This window comes from Xenopus laevis, chromosome 3S, assembly GCF_017654675.1.
Source record: "Xenopus laevis strain J_2021 chromosome 3S, Xenopus_laevis_v10.1, whole genome shotgun sequence".
Lineage (NCBI taxonomy): Eukaryota > Metazoa > Chordata > Amphibia > Anura > Pipidae > Xenopus > Xenopus laevis.
The window spans coordinates 56,496,490-56,509,954 of record NC_054376.1 but is presented as its reverse complement, the minus strand read 5'-3'; the positions used below and the strand labels follow the sequence as shown (position 1 = coordinate 56,509,954).

Sequence of the window (13,465 nt, the reverse complement as noted above, 5' to 3'; positions counted from 1 at the left end):
CTGCACAGAGCTTGTACACAACAACTCACTCATTTTCTTTTGTGTTTGTGGACAGCATTCTGCATCCTCTATTCAGGACTCATACCATAACCTTCCTCACTGCAAGACAGACAACCAAGTAATATCACATTTAAAAATTGATTTCTAACAAAAGAAGAAAACCTTCTCCTTCATATGCTTTTGGAGATAAAGTTTGGCTGTCCACTGAGAACATTTGTTTTTCCATGTCCTTAAATCATAGTAAATACAAAGCTCCTTTAAGAGACTGCTATAGATGAAAATCACATGAAATGGGCAAAGGTGTTGACCTGAAAGAGCTGCTGCATGGTTTTTCAACACAAGTGGCCATTAACCCCAGTGACCATGTCCTTTTACTAGGCTTTCTACAAAGCTTTTGTGAGTTATAACTGTGGTATTGCACTGGGCTAGATAATGGCTGCTGCCAGCTAGAGTGCTGGACACTGTATGTATTCTTTCAACACAATCCTCCCTCACATGGCCAACATCCTGCTAAGAACAGCAGCTGCATTTTAAGCCAGGCTAAGCAATGTTTTACTAGTGCTTTTATGGTCAATGCAGCACACTCGATCAGTGGTTTGCAGCCTTGTAACAGCATGTATTATTCTAAGATACAGTATTTATCATCTTCTACTGGAACTAAGTGTGTTCATTAAAATGAAAGCTCAGCAATTAGAATTACTTAGCAATGTGCTCAACAGAAAACCTGGGGGGATTCAAATGTTCTGGCTAATGAAATTTAACTATAGGGTCTGAACTCTTTCCTCTCTATATATAGCACCCATAAATAAAATATAAAATGTGCTGTGACAAGGTCATGAGGACACAGTGAGGATGTCATGTTTGGCAAAAAACATCATCCAGGCTCAGTCTGCGTACACTTAAGCACCAGACATCTCATAAAACTAGTGGCAGATCCCACAGAACCTCATCAATCACTTTTCAGCCGGCACTCGTGTCCAAGACTTAATTTAAATTCGCCCTTTCATAAAACTAAATGTGACACGCTATTTAAAAGCTATTAGGAAAGGAGCCTGCAGTTCATGTGGAATTTTACATCAATATGCGTCTTCTGACAAAGTCAAAAGTGGAAAAAAAAATTGTTTTGCATCACATTTAAAACCCAATTTTCACAAAGAGATCAGCAGCACCTGTCTGCATAGGAAATGTAGCTTAGAAAAATGTGTTGTACAAATCTGAGGTTTCATAAGATGTCTGATATGTTAAGATGCATGAGCAAATTCTATTAAGCAGGCATTGTGCTTCCATTTATAAAGAACACAAAGCTGAGAATTGAATATTTTAGGAACAGTGGGACATGACATATTAGAGGGAGATGCTTTGTTGCAAGGAAATTGATTTGTGAAATGGTTTATTTAGGTTTCTCTAGTTTCCTTAATTCTGTCTATTATCATAAATATGTCTGTGGTTCGGCTACAATACATTTTTGCTTATTGGAGAAAATAAAAAAATCTGCTCAGGTTGTAAATAGAAACAAACGAAAACAATACAATTTTAATATCGCTCTCTCTCTCTCTCTATAGATCTTAATGTAGAATAGAAAAGTTGGGAGCATAAGTGGGATAAAAGATGATGCTGTAGTAAGACTTGATAACTTGATAACTGGGTTTTTGAGTATGCAGGCCTTCAGGTTTCTGAATTATCTATCATGGGCTCTTAGTAGTGAAGAGAACCCCAGAGGCTGTTGAGTAGACAGACCAGGCAGCTTATTTGGACAAAAGAAGGCTAAAAGAGCTCTCATAAGAAGAGAACCCACTGCCAGTTATGATGGGCAAGGGAGAAACCATCCCCGTTGGATGACAAAATTAGTTCTAGTGTTATTAGATTTATAATAACAACACTTCATGCCATTCTTTAAGACATATTTGACTTAAAGCTGTTATCTATTGTTTACTACAGCAATATGCTGTTACTTTTATGTATTTAAAGATATATTTGCTTGCATTACTGCTACAGTACAGGTCACTCTTTTTAAAGAGAATAATTGTCATTCATGGATTTAGCTTTGAGTTAACTATCCCCTTTTGATAGTATTTGGCTTGCAGCTTATAGAGCTAGCCAGCTTTTAAATCCAATTTATAGTAGTATAACTCATGCAGTTTATATATTTTATCGCCATACAGAATTACATTTTAATCTTCACTTTTACAAGGACACATTGTTTGTAAGTAAGGGAAAGGCTGTGCTGAAATAAGGGAGAAGAAAATGTAGATGGAAGATAAAAAAGTCAAGAATTTGGTTTAAAATATTGCAAAATTTACATATTAAAAAAACCACAATTTAATTCCACAATGCCATAAAAAAGAACTGGTATTATTAGCATTAGGCCTCATATAAATAATTGTGTACATTAAAATTTCTTCAGTTTGGTCTCCATCTCAAAACTTGCTTCTACTTGTCATCTACATCTTCTACCCTACTATTTCATCATAGTCTTTTCCTAATGTAAACCCAGTTACTACTTTGTACTTGCTAATACATTAAAGAACCTTAATATATACTGTGTTGCTATGTATTACTATGTACTGCTATGAACTGCTTTAAAGCCCTTAAAAGGTGGATTTTTTTAGTATATTGCAGTATTTCACCAACTATATCAAAGGCATCACTGATCTGCTTAGTGCTATGCACATTATCTTTTGATTTATACAAAATGCAAAACAAAACGACTTGTTTCACGAAGACAAATAAATTCCCCAGTTATTAGCACAATTTTAAATTAAAATAATCACCTGACTAAAGTCGAAAGGAAGGTGCCAACCTTTGCCTTTCTATTAGTTTATAAATATATTTGTAAATATATTTGTATTAGTTTAGAACCCTTAAATGGTAAAGTTTTAAAATTTAGGTTTGAGCCTCAAGCTTGCTAGAAGAATGTTTCATGTGTCTTATTATTGGAAACATCCAGAGGCATAAACTGTGTGATCCAAGGTGTTTGTAATTTTCAGTGTTTTAGATATCAACTATCTGCTTTGAAATATGTCTATGTCAGCTGAATGTAGCAAAAATAAAAAAGATGTGTTTCTTGTTGTGTGAAATGTATGGTCTTACTGCATTGTCCTGCATCATCAAGGGAACTGAAATAGATAGTTTAAGCAATGTAGAAAATTGTCCAGATTCTGTATAAAAAACAGTAGCCCAAGTGGCTTAGGTTACACTTTACAGACCTTCTGGAACTGTTTAACCAAGGGTACCTTACATTATTATTAGCATTATATATGACAATATGAGCCCTTTTATTGTAGGGCAAATAACAATGCCAAGACTAGTAATACAGAAATATATTTTGAATAATTATGGATATGAATGCATATGCTAGTATTCTTCCTGTAAAATGTAATACAGCTTCTGATGGTTGAAGTTTGATGGTCAACAGAAATTATAAGCAGCTTTTAAAACAGACTTAGAAGCAGCTATTTTTAACAATTCTTTTTATACATACACCAAATGGCACATTTATACGTGCAAGGTTATCTTCAATGTCCTGAAATATAGATGCAACATTGCAATAATTTGCGACCGCAAACATCGTTGTGTTAGTATAAACCCCCATTCATTATACATATGTCAAAAGGTACTCCATGCACTTCTGTATAGTTGAGCTCAAAGACACTGCCTGCCTCCTGTTATGAATCATGTGCGACTGTGCAAATTAACACAGGAGAACACTGGAGCTATCACCAGGACCAGGTTGTACCTCTAGAGTTTCATCAGCACCCTGTGTCAATAGGCAGAGCTTTTATGGGATTGGATAGGCTGAAATGAAGTTCAAATTTCTTATGACCTTTTCAATAAACTTGCAGCTGAGCAATGACTAAATCACTGAAAGTAAATAATGGAACACGGCAAAAAAAATCATACATGTGGTTTGCCAGAAAATGTAAGTAACATTGTTTGAGCTATATAAATAGCATTATCACCTGCAGTGTATAATGTTCTTGTACATGTGCTGGAAATTGCTTGGGAATGGGGACGAGAAGTAGTGAACAGCTTAAAGACTAAGGAAACCAGATGAGAAAAAATGGGGACAATGGGCAGGTTCAAAAGAATGAAACTTAATTAATGTAGTAGTATAAAAAGACTGGAAAAGCACAGGAAAAAGAGATGAGAATGTAGAAGAGAAAGGAAAGAAAAGGGTAGGAAAGAACAGAATGACGATGAGCAGAGAAACATATAAGAGAGAAAGGGGGCAGAATATTAAATATGGAGTTGAGAAATTGGAAGGAGGAATTAAAAAGGAAAAAATAGAACAGGTCAGGTAGGTATTATGGCAAGCAATCAGAGAGTATCATGGAGAAATGAATGGAGGAAACACGAGGAGGACAATTGAGAAAAGTAAAATAAGTTGTCAGAGAATACACAAGAAGAGAAAAAGCTGCAAGGAAAGCGGAAAAGAGGCACCGGGTCAAACAACAAAGGAGAATATTAAGCATTAGCTGAGGAACTACCGATAGAAATTTGTAATAAGACATTTCAATAACATACATACATAAAGTATTTTAGCAAACAACTTTAAACTTACAAAGTAAGCCTTTGAAGATTTAATTCTAAACTTTGAAGAAGCTATCCAAGGAATTGTAATCAAAAGGACACTGCTCTGAGGTACAAGGCTTTATAGCTAACGTAAACTAAAACAGGCTGGCTGATAACCAATGACTGTTGTTTATTACCTTACTTGAATAACAAATTGCACTAAAGAAGTGCCTACCATATGTTAATGGGTATTGTAAATTAGTTTAAGAAAGATATGGTCCTAATGTCACAATATAAAGGATTACACTTTATAAAGCTATGTTTGTCCAGTGGGCAACCCAAGTGACGTGTATCCTAAGTCTGTGGTATACATGGTTGTGGGACTTTTCAAGGTTGGCTTCTACACTTCATAAGGTTGGCTCTTTGTCCTGATATGATTTCTGTGTATATTTATTATCTGATTTGTCTTCCCCATGTATACTTTTATACTTTGTACTTGTATGCACTGCACAGCACTGCGGCTCCTTAACTGCACTTTACAAATAAAGTTATACATACATCCAAATATACACCTGGCCATGTCCATTGGCCATGCCCTGACCTCTGGGGCCTTACGCCTTCAAGGCATAATCAAGGCAAGAATACAGAGAGAAAAATCAGAGCATTTAGACAGTAAAGAAAACATGATAGCAGTGATTAAAAATGGCTTCTGGGGTGTGAGACTTGGAAAGCAGCAAAGAAGAGAAACAATTCCTATTAAGGTGAGAGGGCTAAAAGGCTAGAATCGGAAAGGTTATAAGGGAGGATGAAAGCAGAAGATCATGGCCAAAACTAGGAAAGAGTCTAGGAACACTTTTTTTAAATTATTTTTTCTTAATATTTCCAATAATTTTTCATGTACACCATACAGGATGCACACAGATTATTATTATTATTATTATTAATATTATTTTAACATGTCTTTATATAGCGCCAACATATTTTGCAGCACTGATACTGTATAATATAAGCATAATATAAGCATTCATTGCCTTTATTATGTCTTTCTCTGAGTCTAGAACGTGTTTAGTGAGGTGCATTAAAGAACTGCATTTCAAGACAATAAGATGGAAACACTAAACATTTACAGTAGCTCATAATGTTTTGCCTAGACAATGTATTAGAGCTCACTCTATAAAAAATCACAAGACATCACGTCTCTCTACATGCAGAATGTGTGCAAAAGGCAGTTATTTTCTTAGATTTTGTTTGTAATCTACTATGATATATTGGATCTAACTGTCAATGACTATCTGACACCCAACTGCTGCATGAAGACAGAATGAAGACAAAGAGATGCTGAGAGAGGCATAGTGAACATAAACTTAATAATACAGGTATGGGATCCATTATCCAGAAAGCTCTGAATTATGGAATGGCCATTTCCCATAGACTCCATAATTGTACTTGATACAAACTAAGATATAATTTATCCTTATTGAAATCAAAACCAGCCTGTTGTTTTTATTGAATGTTTACTTGATTTTCTAGTAGAAGAGCCAAATTATGGAAAGATCCCTTATCCAGAAAAAAACAGATTCCAAGCAATCTGGATAACATGTCCGATACCTGTATCAGAAATTATGGAGGATATTTAATTGGCTGTATTTACAAAGTTTATTATTTCAGTATGTCGAAGTTTATATAAAATGTTTATTTTTGCAATAGTTCCCCTTTAATAGATGCAGTCATTTTTAAGTACAAATATGCTCTGTCCAAAGGTAAAAATGCTTATGGATTTAAGCCCTGTTTTATATATATATATATATATATATATATATATATATATATATATATATATATATATATATATATATATATATATATATATATATATATATATATATATATATATATATATATATATATATATATATATATAATGGAAGAATGAAAATAGTTGCATTTTACAACATTGAATATTCTTTAGTCAAATGCCTATCGTGTGTACCTACACAGAAAACATTATTGGTATCCTTGAAATGATATTATTTATCTGCATTTCAACATGCTTTTTGGATATTTAAAAAAAAGAAAAGAGGGCTAAAAATACATTGGATATATGGTTCCATGGCTCAGCATCATTATAGTGTACACTTTTGGCTAAATTTTTAGACGCTTACAAAGACCAAATGCAGTAGTTGTGAGTTGAATCCCAAGAGGAGATGCTGGCACACTCTATTATTAAACCTGCAGATTGCATTAGTTATTATGTCCTTGAGGGCTGCTCCACCATGTAATGCGTTTGGAACTTGCTGTCAATCACCATAATGCAATTCTAGAGCTAGAAATCCCCATTGCATAACTTTTGTTGTAATCATGTAATCTGTAATCACATTCCTGTTTAAGAGACATTTAATTATATGCAAAATTAATCTATTAGTCAGTGTTGTCTTTATACTGCATGGTTCACTGACAAGCTGGCAACGACACCTTCTACTTTATGGGGGAATGAAATGTAGGTCACTAATGGAAAAATTGTTCACAATGAGAATAAATATTTGCAATTGCAAACAATTTTGTCTTTGTGAACCCTCTGCCCCTCATGCAACAGTAGGATAGCGATATCGAATGTTATAGTTTGCGAAAATGTGTAGTGTATGTAATAAAACTTCTTTAATGGAAAAGCTCAAAAATGTTATGCCACCTTCAAGCAAGTGTTAATAGTTAAAGGAACAGTTCAGTGTAAACTGGGTAAATAGATAGGCTGTGCAAAATAAAAAATGTTTCTAATATAGTTAGTTGGCCAAAAATGTAATGTATAAAGGCTGGAGTGACTGGATGTCTAACATAATTGCCAGAACACTACTTCCTGCTTTTCAGCTCTCTAACTCTGAATTAGTCAGAGACTTTAAGTGGGCCCACATGGGACATAACTGTTTAGTGAGTTTGCATTTTTTTTGCAATTGATCCTCAGCAAGCAGCTCAGAATCAAATGTAAACTGTTGTGACCCATATGCCACCCCCCTCAACTCAAGTCACTGATTGGTTACTTCCTGATAACTCATCAGTGGAAACCAAGAGAGCTGCAAAGCAGGAAGTAGTGTTCTGGCTATTATGTTAGACATCCAGTCACTCCAGCCTTTATACATTACATTTTTGGCTAACTATATTAGAAACATGTTTTATTATTGCACAACCTAACTATTTAACCAGTTTTTATTTTTACACTAAACAATTACTTTGGGTTAGCAATGCAATAAAAGCCTTACAAAGAATATTACATTTTGACATGTCAATTCTTATTTGTGCACAAATTTGTTCTCATTACATTTCCCCATAGAGTTTATGCCTTTGCCTTTATAAAAATAGTGCTACAATGATATATGAAGGCAATAAGTTGTATAAGTAATTAAAGAGAAATATTTTCCAAAAAGGAGTCTTTCCTTTCAATTATATATATATACAGACACACAATTCATTTAAAATATTCCTTTTTTGGTGCTGTTTTTTTTTTTTGCATAAACTGCCTTATCTAATCTATATAACATACATACACGCATATTTGTATTTTACTACTAGAAAGCTGCTTCCTCTTGTCATAAATAATCACATACCACAAAGTGTATTATTCACTCTCACAAAAAAAGTTACCATAGGGTTTATATAATGTCATTTTATACTTTTATATGCAAATAGATCCTAGATTCCTCAAATAACCTCTTCCTTCCCACTATGCTGTTCTTTAAATGTTCATTAAACAAAAAAAAGGCACCCTTGACTCTTCCAAACATGGTTCCTGGGCAGCTACTAAGATAGACAGGAGATGGGCTCGGGAGACCTCCCATCCTATTGGTTGATGTCCCAATCCCATTGGTTGATGTGGAATACAAGGGGTGGTTTTTAATAGCACCCCATACCCACCCCTTTATACTAATGGTGGTCCTATACTTTTAAATATGGGCGTTGGTTTTAGCAATCTCTCTCTCTTAAAAGCCCTTGCTGGCGGGGGAGGATTTAGTTTTCAGATTGAAACCAATGCTCAACACACATTGTGTACAGGTAATGCTATTATGCACAGAAGTATCTTTTTATATTCTGACCTGAGTTAAGTTATTTTTCTAGTGCAACAAGCAATTTTTTGTTTTTGTTTTGCGAAACATACCATATGGTCTGGCCATTGGCTAAACTGTGAATGTTTTTGCAAAAAAGTTTTCTCACTCCCAGTAGCAAGATTCATTGAAGCAAACTAGTCATACAAATTAAAATCTTGCTTGCAGCTCAAAATGTACTTTCTAAGCATTACACAATATACAATGGAAATTCTGTCTGGATGAACAATGTATATTGTAGGCAAACTGGATCCCTATGAGTATAAATAATGCAAGCTTGAAGTAAGGTGAAGTAATCATTTATATTATATCCATTTAAAAATGCAATTAGTATAACGGTAAAACAAATGGAAATCTCACCAACTTGTATCAAACAACAATTATGGCTGTATGAGTTGAGATGCACAACTCTCCAGCAAACATATTAAGTATTAGTTTTGAATTTATCTTCCCCTGTTGCCAAGTATTTGGCTTCCATGTGTAATGAGGGCAGTTTAAATAATTGAGTTTTTAAGAAAATAAATGCTTTGAAGCTGAGAAATTGATCACATCTAAATAACTTTTACAAAAGTCTTCTTTAAAAATGTCAGTATAAATCCAGATGTAAAAGTATGGTTGCTTTTAACTATTATTATCCTTGAATACAAACTTTGCTTTTTATCAGCACCAATAAAGGTATGTTATTTTATAAAAATGAAAGCATTAAAAACTAAAAAAAAGCGAGAACCCTACTATGTAGAGCTACCTGAAAGCTGATATTTCGTAGTGTAGATCTTAAAGTTTGTGTGTTTACCCTATTATCAGTTCAATTTTCTTCTGATTACTACAGGTACAGTAGTTCAGTTTTCTTTAATTGAATATACAAAACAAGATATAAATAATCAGATATGAGACCTGTAATCCCATTCAATGTTATTTTCATTGGCAGTTGAAGTTCAAAGTTATTCTTTACCGTTTTGTTCTGCTATCCCTTTTGTAGAATGTTCCCTATTCATTTGCCTACTGCATTGTTAGGAATATATACAGTAACTATCTTCTTGTTTCAGGGTTTCCTTTGATTTAACACTCTTTGCAACTCAACTTGTATATTTAGCCTTACCTTTACCTTGGAATGTGAAATATACAAAAAAACATGTGTTGGGGGTATAGTAATTTTAACTTCCTACCTGGCTAGCAGGGGTTTGCCCAATGACAGCTTCATATGGAGGCGGGAGCTCAGATGGATATAGAATGCCAGGACTGTTTATGGAAACATCATATAATGCACTGAAGGGAGAATGGGGGAAATCCAGATGAAGTCCTCTGAGGAGACAAAAATGTATCCTGTTACATGCAGTAAATCTACTTAATATAATGAGCACATTTGAGAATACAATAAATCAGACCAATGTTTTCTTCAGGCTGGAATATCTAAAGCATTGCAATGGAATATTTTTTCACAGTCTTGCCATGAAACAAACAGTGCTCTATGCAGTTGAAAGCAAAATTATGAGCACCCTTTACCAAATCACATATTCTATTATTTATTATTTTTTATGTTTTATTATTTTTTGCAGTGATATGAGGGTTTGCCTTTCTTGGTCTTTTAGATCTTGCCTTCACTTCCACATTTCCATTCCAGGCAAGCTGGGAGTGTTCTGGAATCTTTTTATAGCTTATTCTCCTTTGTGTGAATTTAATATAGATTTACGAACCTGGAAATTGTTTAGCGACCACTTCCGACAGTGGAAGAAGGTTTGCGAATTTTATAGTTAGCGCCAGTGCACAGTGAATGTAATAAAACTTCTTATTGAAAAGGTTGTTACCTTTGCTCCAAAAGATTACGACACCTTCAAGCACTTCTTAAAAGTGGGCAATGCGCTATTAAAATTTGCAATGCGCAATTAAAATTTGCAATGTAATAACAGTTTAAGGAAGATTATTACATTGAGAAACAAGACTTTTTATTCTAATTTGTGCTAATTGTTTTGCTCTTTGCGACTTTTATTACATTCCTCCATATAAATGATAAATGATAGCTTAAAAAATCGGGGTGTCAGAGATTTTATTAAACTCTGCAATAGTGATATGTGAAAATAAAAATCGCAGGTGCGAATTCGCAAAACTTCCAAAATAATTTCCAAATAAAACTTTGGATGCTCATCAGAAAAGTTGCTTATATCCAAACCGTACCGAGCCAACATTATTTGGACGCCCATTGACTTTAACAGTGGCATCAAAATTGACGCGAGCAGCAGAATTAATGCAGACATCAAAATTCGCGTTTTGCAATTTTTTTGTACCATTTCACTGGAAATTCACAAATTTCTAGGCGAAGTCAAATGGGACAAATTCACCCATCTCTACTCTGCAACTGGCAACAGGTAACAGCTCCTAATGGCTATTAAAGTCTAATGAGGTAATAAGGGTCAAAAATAGTTCCTGTAGAATTGGTAGGGCTTCCAAACTTTTGCAGATGCCACAATTACTTTGTTCACATTTTACAGAAATAAAATGTAACTGTGCATTAATATTTGCAAGTTTGTTGTTTTTTATACATTGATTCATGCAGTAATTGTTTCCAACTGTTACCTTACAAAATTAATTCTGAAATTATATTTGCGAAGATGAAAGCACTTTTGGTTATCCCATTTTACAAATCTAAATAGAGCTGAAACTATAGTAGAATTCATTCGATTAAGAAGTGTAAAACTATATATATATTTAATACACACAAAGCTACAGTATTCTGAAAATAAATAGGTAATATATTTCTCTAGGTAACAGATAAAGAACTCTAAAGTTATTTTAATCCAATTTTAATGAAAATCATCAAATGGCTTACTTACCTTTGTACCTCCAAAACTGGTGTACAGGTGTACTCAGGAGGGTAATATGGCGGAGGTGGAATTGGTGGAATGAACTCATCAAAATCCAGAGTTTGGTGGAGAATAGTTCCATGGGGCACCATGCAGTCCATATTTGTAGAGTGCCCTCTTTGTGGCAAAAACTGGAAAACAAACAATTGCAATTATACTGTAAGTAGGAAACTTCTAAAGAAGGATTAAACATTAAAAACAAATCTGGATAGTTTGGATAGAACACACCGCACCAGCCTAAAGGTTTAGCATCTCAATAACATTAAAGATTCAGGTCTTCCATGTTGACACTTGAGAGCACCATCTTTGAGTGTGTTAGTGGTGACAGCTTGTTTGTCACTCTTGTTAGTGACACTGCACATGCTCAGTGGGCTCTAAGCAGCTAATGGGTCATCACAAATCATCAAGCCAAAAATTATGTTGCCTGTCACATAAGTTGATGCTACAGAGCTTATTATTACATTCTGATGCTAATTGCAATGCTTTCTGCATGTCTATATAATGTGAACTAAAGTAATCAGCCTTGTATAGTAACATTAATTATTGGCCTTGCTATAGGAATACACATGTCCAAGCTCCTACTCAAGACTTCTTATACCAAAATATTGAATAAAGGGCTATAGTTGGGGCCATGAAGCTTTTATTCAGTTAACAAACTAATGAAATGAGTCTATGTAAATGGGTGGGTTATTATGTACAGAAGAGGAATATATTTAAACATAGGAGGAATAGCACTACGATAAAGTATAAAATGTAGATTCAAAAATATTTTTTAGGAGCACTTGGATGGTAATGAAATCTTGTCATTACTTGTCCTTTGGGTCATTTAGTAGCTATAAAACAAAGAATAGGATGCCAGAAAAAGTTTTTAAACTAGATAGGGTGTTTATATGCAATTAGACTTTTCTCCAACCTGGGGACCATTTTATCTGTAAGATTTTTATATTAGAAATGTGAGTGTGTGTGTATGGGGGCGGAGGTTTGACAGAAATACAGAATGTTCAAAAAGCTACTAAAGGTCAGACTCAGTGTGGTGCTATAGTGTATAGCGCTGACTCTTTACAACTGACAGTTTCATAAAATTTAGTCTTTTGAAGACATAGCTAATCCTATCAACATAATTGTTAATGTTTGTAAGTTAGTTCAGTTTAATTAGCCGGCATCAATGTTACTTCATTAACTATGCTCCACCAGTCAGAATAACATGCTTCAATGCATCTATTTATTTCCGCATGGAGCCTTGCAATGTAAGAGTAAATGCAGTAGCAACAGAAAATACGATTTCAAAAGGAAACAGAAGTCTAATGAGCCTGTTAGCATGTTAAACTGGTACATATCATAGAAGGAACTGTTCAGGAGAGCAAATGAAATGTGGACTAGTGACCCCTTCATTGTGTTCTGCAGTGGAAAAAAATTCATAGCTAAAGCCAAACGAAGAGGACAGCTTTTCTTATTCTCCCCCAGGCAAGGTTCTGCTGTCATGTCACTTTTGTTGGATCATTTGCAGGCTAGGTCTTTAGCTCTTCCCTTTAGAAGCAAGTGATCTAATGCCGTTTGCTGAAGGCAGAGTTTTGTATTGTGCTTGAATAACTGCTTTCGTGTTTGCTCTGCTGTCCGCTTGCATTACTGTCACCTACAGTATATGCCACCCAATGAACAATTACAGTAACAAAACAGATATAGAATACTACTTCAATTTACAACACAACAGAGAAAATGTTTATTGTTCAACTTTTAATAAATGATATGAGCTCCTGATAATGTAAACCTTTAATTAGAGCCTTGCTAAGTTTAAATGGTTAACCAAAGTTCTGTTTTTAGATGCCAGTTTGCTATAAAACATGATATAACCACAAATTATGGCCTAGGCATGAATGGGTGGATGAGTGAATTTTTCAGATTCAAGCGCTCTGTTACTGTCAGAGACTACATTAAGTGATGAGACCACTGAGGTTAAAGGTCACAAGATTGATCAAAATATATAAGATGTAAGAGATGTTTGGA

At 34.4% G+C, this 13,465-nt stretch overlaps 1 protein-coding gene across 3 annotated transcripts in view; it reads right to left on the bottom strand.

Annotated features, from left to right (window-relative positions):
• fam189a1.S (family with sequence similarity 189 member A1 S homeolog) overlaps positions 1-13,465 on the bottom strand; it is a 333,221-nt gene that overhangs the window by 29,180 nt on the left and 290,576 nt on the right. For all 3 annotated transcript variants that reach the window (XM_018255499.2, XM_018255500.2, XM_041588328.1), the window contains exons 6-7: positions 11,432-11,592; positions 9,770-9,905 (exon numbers count right to left, since the gene is read on the bottom strand). In XM_018255499.2, the coding sequence (XP_018110988.1) occupies positions 9,770-9,905; positions 11,432-11,592 (297 nt within the window). The remainder of the gene's footprint in view (positions 1-9,769; positions 9,906-11,431; positions 11,593-13,465) is intronic.